The sequence below is a fragment of the Eschrichtius robustus genome, chromosome 5 (assembly GCF_028021215.1).
Source record: "Eschrichtius robustus isolate mEscRob2 chromosome 5, mEscRob2.pri, whole genome shotgun sequence".
Taxonomy (NCBI): Eukaryota; Metazoa; Chordata; class Mammalia; order Artiodactyla; family Eschrichtiidae; genus Eschrichtius; species Eschrichtius robustus.
In genome coordinates, this window is record NC_090828.1 from 18,828,967 (window position 1) to 18,842,060 (window position 13,094).

At 54.0% G+C, this 13,094-nt stretch overlaps 2 protein-coding genes across 4 annotated transcripts; one reads left to right on the top strand and one right to left on the bottom strand.

The window, feature by feature from the left end:
• Positions 1–4,286: 4,286 nt before the first annotated feature.
• LOC137765106 (tubulin alpha-4A chain) lies at positions 4,287–8,141 on the top strand. The gene is made up of 4 exons (XM_068544394.1): positions 4,287–4,374; positions 6,168–6,390; positions 6,702–6,850; positions 7,097–8,141. Exons 1-4 carry the CDS (start codon positions 4,372–4,374, stop codon positions 8,066–8,068), a joined length of 1,347 nt encoding a protein of 448 aa, XP_068400495.1. The 5' UTR covers positions 4,287–4,371; the 3' UTR covers positions 8,069–8,141.
• Positions 8,142–9,592: 1,451 nt separating this feature from the next.
• On the bottom strand, positions 9,593–13,037 carry STK16 (serine/threonine kinase 16). 3 transcript variants are annotated; one of them, XM_068544395.1, is made up of 8 exons: positions 12,990–13,037; positions 12,437–12,626; positions 11,637–11,856; positions 11,253–11,386; positions 10,960–11,080; positions 10,739–10,834; positions 10,208–10,329; positions 9,593–10,094 (listed from the first exon to the last, which is right to left on the bottom strand). In XM_068544395.1, the coding sequence occupies exons 2-8, from the start codon at positions 12,520–12,522 to the stop codon at positions 9,956–9,958; spliced, it is 918 nt and encodes a 305-aa protein (XP_068400496.1). In that variant the 5' UTR covers positions 12,523–12,626; positions 12,990–13,037; the 3' UTR covers positions 9,593–9,955. The 3 variants fall into 3 exon arrangements, with proteins under 3 accessions (XP_068400496.1, XP_068400497.1, XP_068400498.1); XM_068544396.1 differs by lacking the exon at positions 12,990–13,037 and adding an exon at positions 12,832–12,849; XM_068544397.1 differs by lacking the exons at positions 10,739–10,834; positions 12,990–13,037 and having other exon boundaries at positions 12,437–12,678.
• Positions 13,038–13,094: the final 57 nt, after the last annotated feature.

The window sequence follows — 13,094 nt, forward strand, 5'->3', positions numbered from 1 at the left end:
ATGGCAACAGGTACTGGTCTTCTGTGTCAGGGAGACACAGAGTGATGAGGGCTGCCTGAACTGGAGCAGCTTGGTGCCCATCCTAAGAGAGTAGCCGCCACCCAGCTGCATTTGTTGCCTATTGGTTTCCTATGGAGGCTGTAAGAAATGGCTACAAACTTAATAGCTTAAAACAACGCAAATTTATTATCTCACAGTTCTGGAGGTCAGAAGTCCAAAATAGGTCTTATAGGGATTGCAGTATTATGATTTATAAGAAAAAAATATATATGGTTACTCAGATGACCAAAATATATTTCTTATATATTATTTGGTCTTTGTCTACTCCTCCCAGCTCACAGTTCCCAAAACCCTGAGAATTCCCTAAGTGTTGAGAGTGATCAAGGTGTCTTTTGTTATGTTAATGAGGTGACTTTTGGACCCACCTAAGGAGGGGGGCTGCTTGCCAGTGGAGCCAACTGAGTGATTAGAGGGTTAGAAATTTCAGTCCCACCACCCGCTTCTGACCTCCCGGGAGCGGCGGGCAGCTGGAGATTGAGTTCAATTACCAATGGTCAATGATTTAATCAGTCGTGCTTATGTAATGAAGCCTCCATCCAAACTCAAAAGGATGGGGTTTGGAAACCTTCCAGGATGGTGAACACATGGAGGTGCTGGGAGAGTGGCGCTCCTGGCGCTATGGAAGCTCATGCTCTTTCCCCGTACCTTGCCCTCTGCATCTCTTCCATGTGGCTGCTCCTGGCTTATATCCTTTTATAATAAACCAGTGATCTAGTAGGTAGAATGTTTCTCTGAACTCTGTGAGCCTCTCTAGCAAATTAATTGAACCCAAGGAAGAAGTAATGGTAACCTCTAATTTATAGCCGGTCAGTCAGAAAGACAGGTAACAACCTGGACTTGTGATTGGTATCCTGAGTTGGCGGGGGCTGTTGGAACTTCCAATTTGTAGCTGGTGGGTCAGAAGCACAGGCAACAACCTGGGCTAGCGACTGGCATCTGAAGTGGGGAGTGGGTGACAGTCTTGTAGGACCAAACCCTTAATCGGGGAATCTGATGCTATCTCCAGGCAGAAAGTGGGAGAATTGAGTTGTATTCTTGAACACCCTGCTGGTGTCTGAGAACTGCTTGGTGGTGTGTGGGGAAGCCCCCCGCCCCGCACACTGGAATTGGAAACCTGTTTAGGGATAAACTCAAGGTGTTGGCATGACTGTCTTCCTTCTAAAGACTCTAGAGGAGAATATGTTCCTTGCCTTTTCAATCTTCTGGAGGCTGCCCACATTCCTTACCATGGCCTCCTTTCATCTTGGAAGCCATCACTCTGACCTCTGCTTCTGACCTCTCCTTCCCTGACTCTGACTCTCCTGCCTCCCTCTTCCATTTATAAGGACCCTTGTGATTACATTGGGCCCACCCAGGAAATCCAGAATAGTCTCCCATCTCAAGACCTTTACCCTAATCACATCCACAGAGTCTTTTGCCATGTAAGGTAACATAGTCACAGATTCCAGGGATTAGGATGTGGACATCTCGGTGGGGAGCTGTTCTGCCTATCACAATTGCTAAATGGGAATGCAGGCCTTGAATAGCCATATCTTCCAATTCTTTTCAAGATAAGCTAGAAATCTGGATTTTTACACGATCATGCAGAAAAGAGTTAACATAGCAGAACTGAGACTTAGAAAGGCCTGCTCGCGAGGTTGGCCCTTGGCTGGCATCTGGGAACTTGGCTCTTAGAGTGCACCCAGTCAACAGCTAACTGATAAGGATGGTTTGTTGTGCCTAGATGTTGTGTGTAAACGATATGATTTATGCTGAACACCTGCTTTTCTTCTAAAGAGTCTGGAATTTTGGTAAGCGCAAGGCAGAGGTGCCTATGCGACCAGCCCCCACTAAAAACCTTGGGTGCTGAGTCTCTAACGGGCTTTCTTGGGCAGAAACACTGCAAGGAAACGTTGTCCCATTTTCATTTTGGAGGAAGAGTACACTGTGTGAGCCCTTATGGGAGGGAGAGGGCATAGATTCCTTCAGACTCCGCTTGTGTCTTTTCCCCTTATTATCCAGTTGTGTATTGTTCCTACATCACTGTAATAAACCTTAGCTGTGAGTACAAGTTTATGCTGAGTCCTGTGAGTCCATCTGGCAAGTCTCCTAACATAGGGGTGGTCTTTGGGGATGCCCCAAAGACAATTCCTGATTTTTTTCATATTCTAAACGCTATGGGGGTTAACACTGTGGAGAAATTTGGCCCCCAGGCTGCTAATTTGAAACTTCTGACTTCTTAGAGTTTCACCTTAATTTTAGTCCCATCTCTGTAGTGAAAAAATTCACCTGACACACACTTAGCAAATCCTTACCACATGCTAAGCGGCATACTAGGAGCTACGGACACAAAAGTGAATAAGACACAATCCTTACCTTCAACAAGGTCGCTATCTAATAAGATGGACATGTACAAGAATAACTGCAGTGTGATGTGCTACACACACTAAAATAAATGAATAAAATGCTCTAAGAGTCCAGACAACTGCATACACGGTGCTTTGCTGTGTATGTACACATCCCTCAGTTCATCTGGTCCTCACAATCCGAAGTTATTATCCCAGTTTTACAAAGAAGGAAGCTGAACCTGAAGGGCAAATAGGTTTTGGATTTTGCCTAAGATAGCGCAATCCTCTTAAAATATTCATTCTGCTGGGGTTGGGGTGGACAAGGAAAAAAGAGAGCCAGGGAAGGTCTGCAAGAGGCCGTGTGTTCTGTAATCACCAAGGCCCCTTGCTCTGTAGAGACCATGACCCCATTTCCCAAAGCAGCCTCATTGTATGCCCTTGCCAGTTTTCTTTTTTATGAATGAGTCTTGTTCTCCCAACCATATGGTTAGTCTACTGGGAAAAGAGACCTTGTCATATATCACTGTATTCCTTTCCATGCCTTGCCTAAGTAAGGTGTCAATTAGCTATTTTGTTGGTAGAAAGTTGCCATTGCTAGTTATTTTATCCTGCTGTGTTGTTTTGTCAGGCAGCCCTGGCCCTAGGAAACACTATGATAGGAGAGGCAGGTGAATCCTTTCTAAGTGACTAGCCTAGGAGACAGGTTTCTTAATGACGTGCCAATAGGCACATAGGGCACTTCTGATGATTTCCCCAGTGAAGGGAGACAGCTAGAAAATGTAAGGCATGCAAGGGAAAGCAGAAGTAGATTGAAAAGCCCATTCTTGCAAGAAATGGAAATGAAACGTAAAAAGAAGGAATAGCTTCAGCTGAGACCTCCACCTGAGCTCTGAGGGCATTGAGATGCAGGTCGCAGATCCTGCCTATGGCTTAGGGACAGAAGAGGGTGGGGAAGTCAAAATCAGCCATGATATCGGAATCTCCATTTTCTTTTTTCCTCTTTGGAGTCAACAAACGTTATGATACCTCACAACAATGCTTTCTGGGGGTGGAATTATTGTCTCCTTTCACCGGTGAAAATGCCAAGGACTCAGTGAGGTTAAGTCACTTGCCCAAGGTCACATAGGGCAGTCAAGATGCGAATCCAGGTACTGAGGGCTTCGGTCCAGAGCTCAGGCGGTTCTGGCAGCAGGAAAACGGGCAGGTGACGATGGCGAGGGCCGGCTAATAGTGACGGCGCTGATGACGGGGCCGCTGACCGGCGGGTAGCCGGCGAGCCACAGGAGATTCCGGGCGTCGGCCCTCGCAGACAGACTGTGGGGCTCGGCTCTGCGGAGCAGCCTAAGGGATCGGCAACCTGGGGCTCAGGCTGTGCAGCTCCTGGTCCTCGGCCGCCCACGGGCGTTGGCGAAGGCCAGCCGTCCCGGCCGGGGACCAGCAGGCCGCTTGCGGCTGCAAGGGGTTCCTGGGGGACAGGCCAGAGCCAGGCAGTCGGCCGGAGCCTCCAGGGAGGCGGGTCGGGGAGGGCACGGGCGAAGGCTGGCTACAGCCACTTCGGAAAAACAGCCTCTACAGCACGCGGCCTAAGTCAGAACACCTGAGCCACAGGCGCCCCCATGACGCAGGTACAGGCGAGACTCGTCCTGGCACTGCACCCTGCGTCCCAACAGCGGAGCTCGGAAGCTCTGAGTGTCGGCTCAAAACCCGGAGCGAACGGTTAAAGCTCCGGTCGCTACTCCTAACCCACGCGGGACAGGTGAGGGACAGGGGCACGCCAGGGGGAGGGGACTCGCCCTGGCCCCACCCCTCCGGGCCGCCTACCTTTGGGGGGGGCGTGGCCTCTGGGCCGCCCAGCTCCTAGTGGGCGGTCGGAGCGCGTGGGCCCGCCCCCCGCGTATAAGAGCGGTGCGGCACTGCAGCTAGCGCAGTTCTCATTGAGACCCGTCACCCGGACTCTACGTGAGACCCACCGCCTGGACTCACCATGGTGAGTGCGGCCCCGCCGGCATCTCGCCCGTCCCTTAATTGCCCCTCTTCTTCGGGGAACCTCCCTCCCGGGATGCTCGGAGCCCTCCATCCGAAGTTCCTGGTCTCGGGGAGTTGGCGGGGGTGGGGGGTGGGGGAGGGTGTGCATTTCCCCCACCCCACCCCACCCCCTCCCGGTGACTTTGGCTGAGCCACGTTGTCCACTTTCGGAGGCTGGGGAAGGGAGTGGAGTGGGGTGGGATTCTTCACGAGCAGAGAGGAGTCCTCCTGGAATCCCCTCCTGCTCCACGAAGCATTTGTGCCCTAATTCTCCTGAGGGGAGCCACGCGGCCCCGTACCCAGTCCTTTCCGCCGGCGAGGGAGAGCCGCTCGGCTGACCTCCACCCCTAGCCTCCGCCTCACTTCCCGGTCCCCGGAGCTGACCAAACACGTGCTTGGCGCAAGAAGGTGGAGGGGGTCAGATTACTTGGTGCAGCATCCCCCTTTGCTCCGACTGTGTGTGTATCCCTCCTACCCGCAGCCCCCTGTGACTCAGCACCCCTCTTCTGATCCTGGAGGGGTGGCGAGAATGGGGTTCAGCCTAGTCAGGCGAGCCGGATTCTCTCCAACCGGAATCAGGGTGCAGGGACGGGCAGAGACAGCTGGCGCTGAGCGAGAGCGCGGCCGGCCGGGGCCAGGTTGGGGGGAGGGGAAAGAGGTGTGTGTAGGGGGGTGGTATTTATAGCCCAGGGACCGGGACCGAAATCCAATCCTCGCTTTCCGCCGGGATGTAACTGGAAAGAATCGAGAAGGGGGGGGGGCGGGGCGAATGCAGGGCGAGGGTGCAGGATGGCGCTCACCCTGCCCAGGGCAAGGCGGTTACCTCTAGGGCCTCACCGCAGGTTCCGCTTCCTTTTCTGGGTATTTGGAAACCGTCACCCCGCCATTTCGGTGTCGAAAAGGGAGGCTGCGCCGGCCCTGCGTGGCACCACTTTGGCTCTTCAGAGGTTAATTTCACACTGGCAGGGATGAGCCTAGGGCAGCGAGTGCCCCAGTACCCACAACCCGTATTGCCTGCGCCTGCCGTCTTTTGCTCTCTGCGGTCTCAGTGAGGGCTCCGCAGTGGACGAAGGTGGTGAAGACACCCAGGGTGTGGGGGTGGAGGTGACGAGCGCAGCCAGACGGGCTTGAAAGGCGGTGGGGGGAGGGCATCCTGCTGGCCAGCGTGGTCAGTTGATGCCTGGCTGGAAGGCTGAGACACCTCTGCAGCCCGCAAGAATGAAATGGGGAGAGGGTGATATGAAATTCTAGTTGTTCCATCCTCAGAGCAAAGAACTAATCAAGCGGGGGACCTCTAGCTATAAATTCATAGCTCTGGAAAACCTTCTGTCCCTCCTCAGGCTCTTGAGAAGCTGATTTGTGAGAGTAGGGATTGGGAACAGCTGAAAAATCGCTTGTCCTTGTCTCAGTTACTGCAGTGTCTGCCTGTCTCATACGCACTTGCCCTCTCCGTCCTCCCTGAGTGTCCTATGAATGTGGCAGGGTCATGTGGAGCCACAGCTCTTACTTGACAAGGTCCCCATGGAGAAGTAGGCTGAGGGACTGGCCTGTCCTACTGGGTGCCTCCAGTTGGAAAGTCCTATGCAGGGGAGCCTGGGCAGGCTGCCAGCCTCTTTGACCTCTGCCCAGCCCCAAGCCTCCACTTTTGCCAACTGAGTGATCCTAACTGGTAGGTGACAGGGTGGGAGAGAGGCTCATGAGGTAAAGACTTATGTATGTGGAGCTTATGCCATGTCCCCTCTCTTTATCCTTCAGCGTGAATGCATCTCAGTCCATGTGGGGCAGGCAGGTGTTCAGATGGGCAATGCCTGCTGGGAGCTCTACTGTCTGGAACATGGGATTCAGCCAGATGGGCAGATGCCCAGTGACAAGACCATTGGTGGAGGGGACGACTCCTTCACCACCTTCTTCTGTGAAACCGGCGCTGGAAAGCATGTGCCCAGGGCAGTTTTTGTGGATCTGGAGCCCACCGTAATCGGTGAGAGGAAGAGAGGGTGGAATTGAGGGGATGGAAAGTGACTCTAAGCTTCTCTCTGGAGAGAGGGTGTGTAGACCTGGCTTTCCTGGCCCTAAAAACCCCTTGCCCTGCTGGAAGCTAAAGAAGGCAAGCTGATTGCAGGCTGGCCTGGGCAGCAGGTCTGGGTTTCCCTCACACACTGGTATCTCAGGCTGGCAGAAGGATGAGCTCTTCCATACATCTGACCACAGTTACCAGGCTGGGGGAGGGAGGTACGTGCTGAGCACAGCCTTGTGGTTTCTGCCCTAATGATGTGGTTTATGCCCTTCCAGATGAGATCCGAAATGGCCCATACCGACAGCTCTTCCACCCCGAGCAGCTCATTACTGGGAAAGAGGATGCCGCTAACAACTACGCTCGTGGTCACTATACCATTGGCAAGGAAATCATTGACCCGGTACTGGACCGGATCCGCAAGCTGGTGAGAACTTGGGATGGAAGGAAGGGAGCGTTTGAGAGGATGCTAATGGTCAGAAACATTTTTTCCCAGATCCATTTCATGGGGTCATCTCTAATTGTACATGCCCCAGAGCATGCTGCAGCTATGGGATACTCATTAGTCTTTGCCTTGACTCCTGAGAAATTTTAGGCTTTTGTGAAGCCAGAAGGTAAGAGTTCCTCAGGCCCCTTCCCTGCCCACATTGCTCTTTACTTTCTTGCCTTTCAGTCTGATCAGTGCACAGGACTTCAGGGCTTCCTGGTGTTCCACAGCTTTGGAGGGGGCACTGGCTCTGGCTTCACCTCACTCCTGATGGAGCGGCTCTCTGTTGACTATGGCAAGAAATCCAAGCTGGAGTTCTCCATCTACCCAGCCCCGCAGGTGTCCACAGCCGTGGTGGAGCCCTATAACTCCATCCTGACCACCCACACCACCCTGGAGCACTCAGACTGTGCCTTCATGGTGGACAATGAAGCCATCTATGACATCTGCCGCCGCAACCTAGACATCGAGCGCCCGACTTACACCAACCTCAACCGCCTCATCAGCCAAATCGTCTCCTCCATCACGGCCTCCCTGCGCTTCGACGGGGCCCTCAACGTGGACCTGACAGAGTTCCAGACCAACCTGGTGCCCTACCCTCGCATCCACTTCCCCCTGGCCACCTATGCGCCAGTCATCTCTGCAGAGAAAGCCTACCACGAGCAGCTGTCGGTGGCAGAGATCACCAATGCCTGCTTCGAGCCTGCCAACCAGATGGTGAAGTGTGATCCCCGTCATGGCAAGTACATGGCCTGCTGCCTGCTGTACCGTGGAGACGTGGTGCCCAAGGATGTCAACGCCGCCATCGCTGCCATCAAGACCAAGCGCAGTATTCAGTTCGTGGACTGGTGCCCCACGGGCTTCAAGGTTGGCATCAACTACCAGCCCCCCACTGTGGTGCCCGGGGGTGATCTGGCCAAGGTGCAGCGTGCCGTGTGCATGCTGAGCAACACGACCGCCATCGCTGAGGCCTGGGCCCGCCTGGACCACAAGTTCGACCTGATGTATGCCAAGAGGGCATTTGTGCACTGGTACGTGGGCGAGGGCATGGAGGAGGGTGAGTTCTCCGAGGCCCGGGAGGATATGGCTGCCCTGGAGAAGGATTATGAGGAAGTAGGCATCGACTCCTACGAGGACGAGGATGAGGGAGAAGAATAGAACAGCTGCCTGGAGTCCACTCACTATGTTTATTGCAAAATCCTTTCGAAATAAACAGTCTCCTTGCACGGTTTCTTGTCCCCTCTGTGAGTGATTAAGCTTCTGCTGCCTTCCCCTTTTGTGCTGCTGCTGCTTCTGCTGCTGCCCTCACTATGTGCTGCTCATGACTTTTTCCCTTCCATGGCTGAAAGTGAGACCTTCAGGCCAGGAAAGAAAGACCTTCCTTGCCAGGCCCAGGAAACATGACCCCGTGTATGATCCTAGAGGTGCCCAGGATAGGGGGGGAGACGAGGACCAAATCTTGGACCTGTCTGTCCAGCCATGAGCTGTTAAAGGATCTGAGGCTTCACTTCCTTTCCAAGTAGGAGTTTAAGCCCAGCAGTTTCTGTATTTGAGAGTTAGACGGCTACCCTATTCTTCCTGCTGCTCTGCATTCACTGACTCTGGAAGCAAGCTTGGCCCAGGTACCTCTGTGCGTTATAAGGGCTTGGGAGTGGGGCTGAGCTGGCCCAGAGTTCCTGGGCATGGAGCCTAGTCATAAGCTTGGGGGATGGGAGGGAACAAGGGCGATCTCCTAGAGTTGTTTGTGTCACTGCACCTCCTAGCAGCTTTGCAAAGCTTACTGTTGGTCTTGCTGCTTTGCTGGGGCCTAGGGTTGTGCCATTAAAAGTCAGGTCATTTCCCCTCTGTTTGTGCTTTCTTTCTGGCCTCAGCCTCTGTGCTAGCTGGTGGGAGCCTCCTGCCAGGGCCCTGGGGAAAACTTCAACTTTGCTAATAGGCACCCCAGGACCCACACTGATGTCAGCAGTTGGGGGCGGGCACAGTGCGGGGAAGAAGCTTCAATCTCAGGAGGAGGAGATGCGAACCCTGCCCTTGCCTCCCCTCCCTGGTGATTCAGGGACACAGTGCTCTTCCCGGGGGAACAGGTTTCAAGCCCAGCAAGGGCAGGGCCCCTGTTTACTCAGCAGCGTAGGCAGGAAGTGGCAGCTGGATACTGCCACGCCACACGGGCCTCATTAATCATTAACCATGTGTGAACTAGAACCATCTGGGAGAGATTCTGGGCCAAAATGGCTGCCACCTCCACTCCCCTTCCCCCAGGCAGAGGCTGGAGACGAGTTATGTAGCTGTCCCAGAGACTCCTCAGGTGTCTCCACCCAGAAGCCCTTGCCTGGAAAACCAGCTGGGCTGCTCTGACTAAGCTACCCAGCCCTGGGAATGAAGAGATGAAAGTGCGAGTTGAGGGTGCTTAAGGTGGCCCTGGCCACAGTTCTTGGCACAGAAGCCAGCTCAAACCAGAGCATCTTGAAGTTTTTGAATAAGACAAGCTAGGAGAAGAACTGCCCCCCACCAACCAGCCAGATCTAAGGTAGGCACACCTGCCTCTGTACATGGAATGATGAAGTCACGCCATTCCTGACGCAACACCAGTCCCTCTTCTCTCCAGGCTCTCCCTTGGAAATGGCAACCAGACTTTTGGCCCCCTGCACCTCTTCTCTCACTCCAGGCACAATGAAACTAAGATCACACCAAGCTACTTTCACTTTATTCTTCTATTCATACATTTTCCTGCTCCCAGATTTGGAGGCAGATCATGATGTAAGCTCAGCAGTCCTGCTCAGAGCCTTTACCAGATTCTATCAGTTCCCCTTTCCCCATTCCCCACCCTCACCCACCGCTACCCAGTCAGGCCCCCAGTCCAGTTGTTGCTCTTGGGCGTAAGAGAGCAGAATCAGAGACAGAAGACTGAGCTGACTGTCCCCACCCCCCAGCTGCCCCTAACTACAAGAGAGCTGTTCTGGTTAGAAGGGATGGAGATTCCACTAAGGGATGGGAGCCTCTTCCCAAGGCACAGGGGCCACCTTCTCAACATGGCCACTGGTTTGTTCAGATTTGGGTAGTGTGCTGGCTCTGAGCCGGGGGCTGCAGTGCCTCCAGCTGACTCAGGAGGAAAGGAACGTGAGGGCGCTGCTGGGGGTCCACAGTCATCATTAAGGTCAGCAGCTGCCGCAAGGCTGAAGAATGCCTGTAGAAGGAGGAGGGCAGGGTGATGAGAGCAGCCATCCCCTATGCTACAGCTCCAGCCCCGCAAACGGCTGGGAGGAGTCTGAACTGCTTGCTGCCCCCTTCATTGCTCACCTGGGGCTCTGCGGGATGCTTAGTTGGTTCTGCACAGCAAGGGCCACACTGTCACCCTTCTGGAACACCGTGTCATAAGGGCCTTCCCCAAACATCATGGCATATAGCACACAGCCTAGGGACTAAGCATAACTTGGTTATTCCCTGGAAGGGGACCAATGGAGATGATATCGCTCCACTTAATTCTGTAGTGAAAGGAAACTACAATATGCGGACTTCAGTCACATGACACCACCAGGGCCCAGAGAAACTGCGAGTTAGCTGGAGGCCTCTGCACCCTGTGCTTAGCCACTTCCTTCAGCCCTGACAGTTAGCTGTACTCACCCTGTTCAAAGGGCAGGATTATACCACTTCCTGAGCAACTGAGTACAGTGTCAGTGACAGTTTCCAGGAAGAAAGTCGAGGGGGGATGAGGACATACATGGTTCCTGGGGCCCCATGCGCGAGAAACCAAAGACCCGTTCCTCTACTCCACAGTAGGTACAGAGCAGCACTCCTCCCCACCCAGATTCCCACCCACATGCTCCTCACCCAGACATCAGTCCGCTCATCGATGACACAGTGGCTCTGCACGGAAAAGAGCTCCGGGGCCCGGTAGGAGATGGTGCACCGCTGGGCTGCCCAGTCCTGGAACAGTGGCCCCAGAGCTCAAAAGTGGGGCACAGGTCATGGTCATGTGACCAAATTGGGGCATGCACCAGAAGGGGCTGAGGATGGGGAACAGGTGGGCAAAGGAACCTAGAGACTCTTACCTGGAGGGCCAGAGCCTGGCGGGAGCTCTCCACGTGGATGCATGCTTGACTCATGGAACCCAAGTCCATTAAAACTGGCTGCCCCTCATCTCCAAGCAAGATATTGGTGGGTTTCAGGTCCCTGCAGGAAAGTGGAAATGAACCATGAGCATCCTTGGACAGGAAGGCTGGAATCCTAGGGGGGGCAAAAGAATCATGGGGGCTGTTCCTTGGGAGGAGCGCAGAGACCTCTCATTTCTCTTGATGAGGCTCTTCCTTTCTGCCCAGCAGGTACACAGGAGCCTCCCACTGACCTGTGGGCATAACCCTTGGCATGAATAGCCTCAAGGCCTCTGCAGATACTCAGCAGCAGCCGAAGGATTTGCTCTTCAGTCAAGAAGTTGCCTTTGTCCTTCAGCTTTTCTATCTCGTCCCATAGCGTACCTCTCTGCAAAACAAGTTTCCCCACGGTTTCTGTTTTTTTAGCCTCTGCTCCTTGAGCCTGAGTCCTTCCCTATGTCAAAGCCTATCAACCATTTCACCACACACCCCACAGCCCCATCTGGGTTCCTTAAACCCCAAATCTGAAGTAGTCAAACTAGAACATGGTCTCTGCTTCCCAACGTGCTTGACTGCTCACACAGCCCTTGGCAGGTGGCTCTGTTGCAACCCCCTCCATAGCCCGGAGACTTTCTGACCTTGAAGAAGGGTAGCAGCAGCCAGGCCTCATGTTTAGTGCCTCGTTCCCTCAGACAATAAGCCACAAGGTGAAGGATGTTGGGGTGATGGAAGAGGCGATGCATGTCTGCTTCTCGTTGGGCCTCCTCCCGGTCCTGCTGCTCATGACACAGGATTCGCTTCAGGGCGTAGAACTGTCCATCATGTAACCCCTCCACTAGGTCCACATAGCTGAACCCACTGTGGGCCAAAGGGGTCAGTGAAGGACCATGGTCATCTCCCACACTGCTTGGACCCAGAGGAATTCCCTGGGGAGAAGGGTGGGGTGGGGTGGTGTCTTTCCCATTTAGTAGCAACCCTCCCAAGGTGTGACTCTAAAAAGAAGTCTGAAGATTATTACACTTTGAGCTCAAGACCAGGGACAGAGTCACCTTTTAGGTGCTATGATCTTAATGCAGGGCTCTGCACATGACAGATGCTCAATAAATCTTAAATAAATTATAGTCAACATTTATCAAGTGCTATGAACCAGGCCGTAGGGGAGACATTTGATACGCAGTATCTGGTTTAGTCCTCACAGCCCTGCAAGTAAAGCATAATTAGCTCCAATAGGCAGATGAAACTATGGCTTATCAAGGCCATACATGGTGAATCTAGGAAGCCTGGCTCCACAATCCACTTTCTTGACCACCACGTAGCTGGGCTCTGTCAGGTGAATCAGAGGCTAGGGATAAAACGTCTGTGCCCCTATCATGTGCAGACCGCTGTCCTTCAAACACTATAACCCTAGGGACTAGTTAAATGATTTCCAAACACTCACCCCTCCCCCAGTTTCTGGATGAAGAGGTAGCGCTTATTGTCAATGATGACACTTCCCCGAGAGCAGACACAAAGCGCGTGGCCCATAGTGTCTCAGTCATCCTCCTCAAGGACGGTCTGGGGCTGCCAAAAGGTTCGTCCAGGTTGAGTGGTCTCTTTCAGGCAAGTCGCTGGGGGTCCAGCGGATCATGCTGAAAGGAAAGGAACGGCAGGGTCGCGGGCCGGGCACAATCCAGAAGACCCCTGAAGTGGCAAAGTGGAGCGCTCAGGCCCAGATCTCGGAACCTAGAGAAAACGGGCCCTGGCAACGCCGGCTCCGAGAAGGCTGGGGTCAGGTGCCTAAAAGCCTCAGGCCCCGCGGCGACTCCCAGGCCACTTCCTCCAACCCCGGCCCACCTTTAGGCGGCTCCCACTCCCACGCCCGTTGGGCCGCAAAGGCAGGTCATGGGGTGGTTCCGGGGGGGAGGTGCGAGGCCCGGACCCACCACTTGCAGAGCCCACCCCAGTCTCGGCGCGCAGAGCCCAGGGTGGACCAGCCTGGACTCCCCACTCACCTGGCTTTGGCTGGAGGGAAGCGCCAGGGACCGGAAACAGCGGTTACGTCATCAGTACGCGCCTGTGTAACGGCCCGCAGTATCCTAGCAACCGCTGGGCACCCA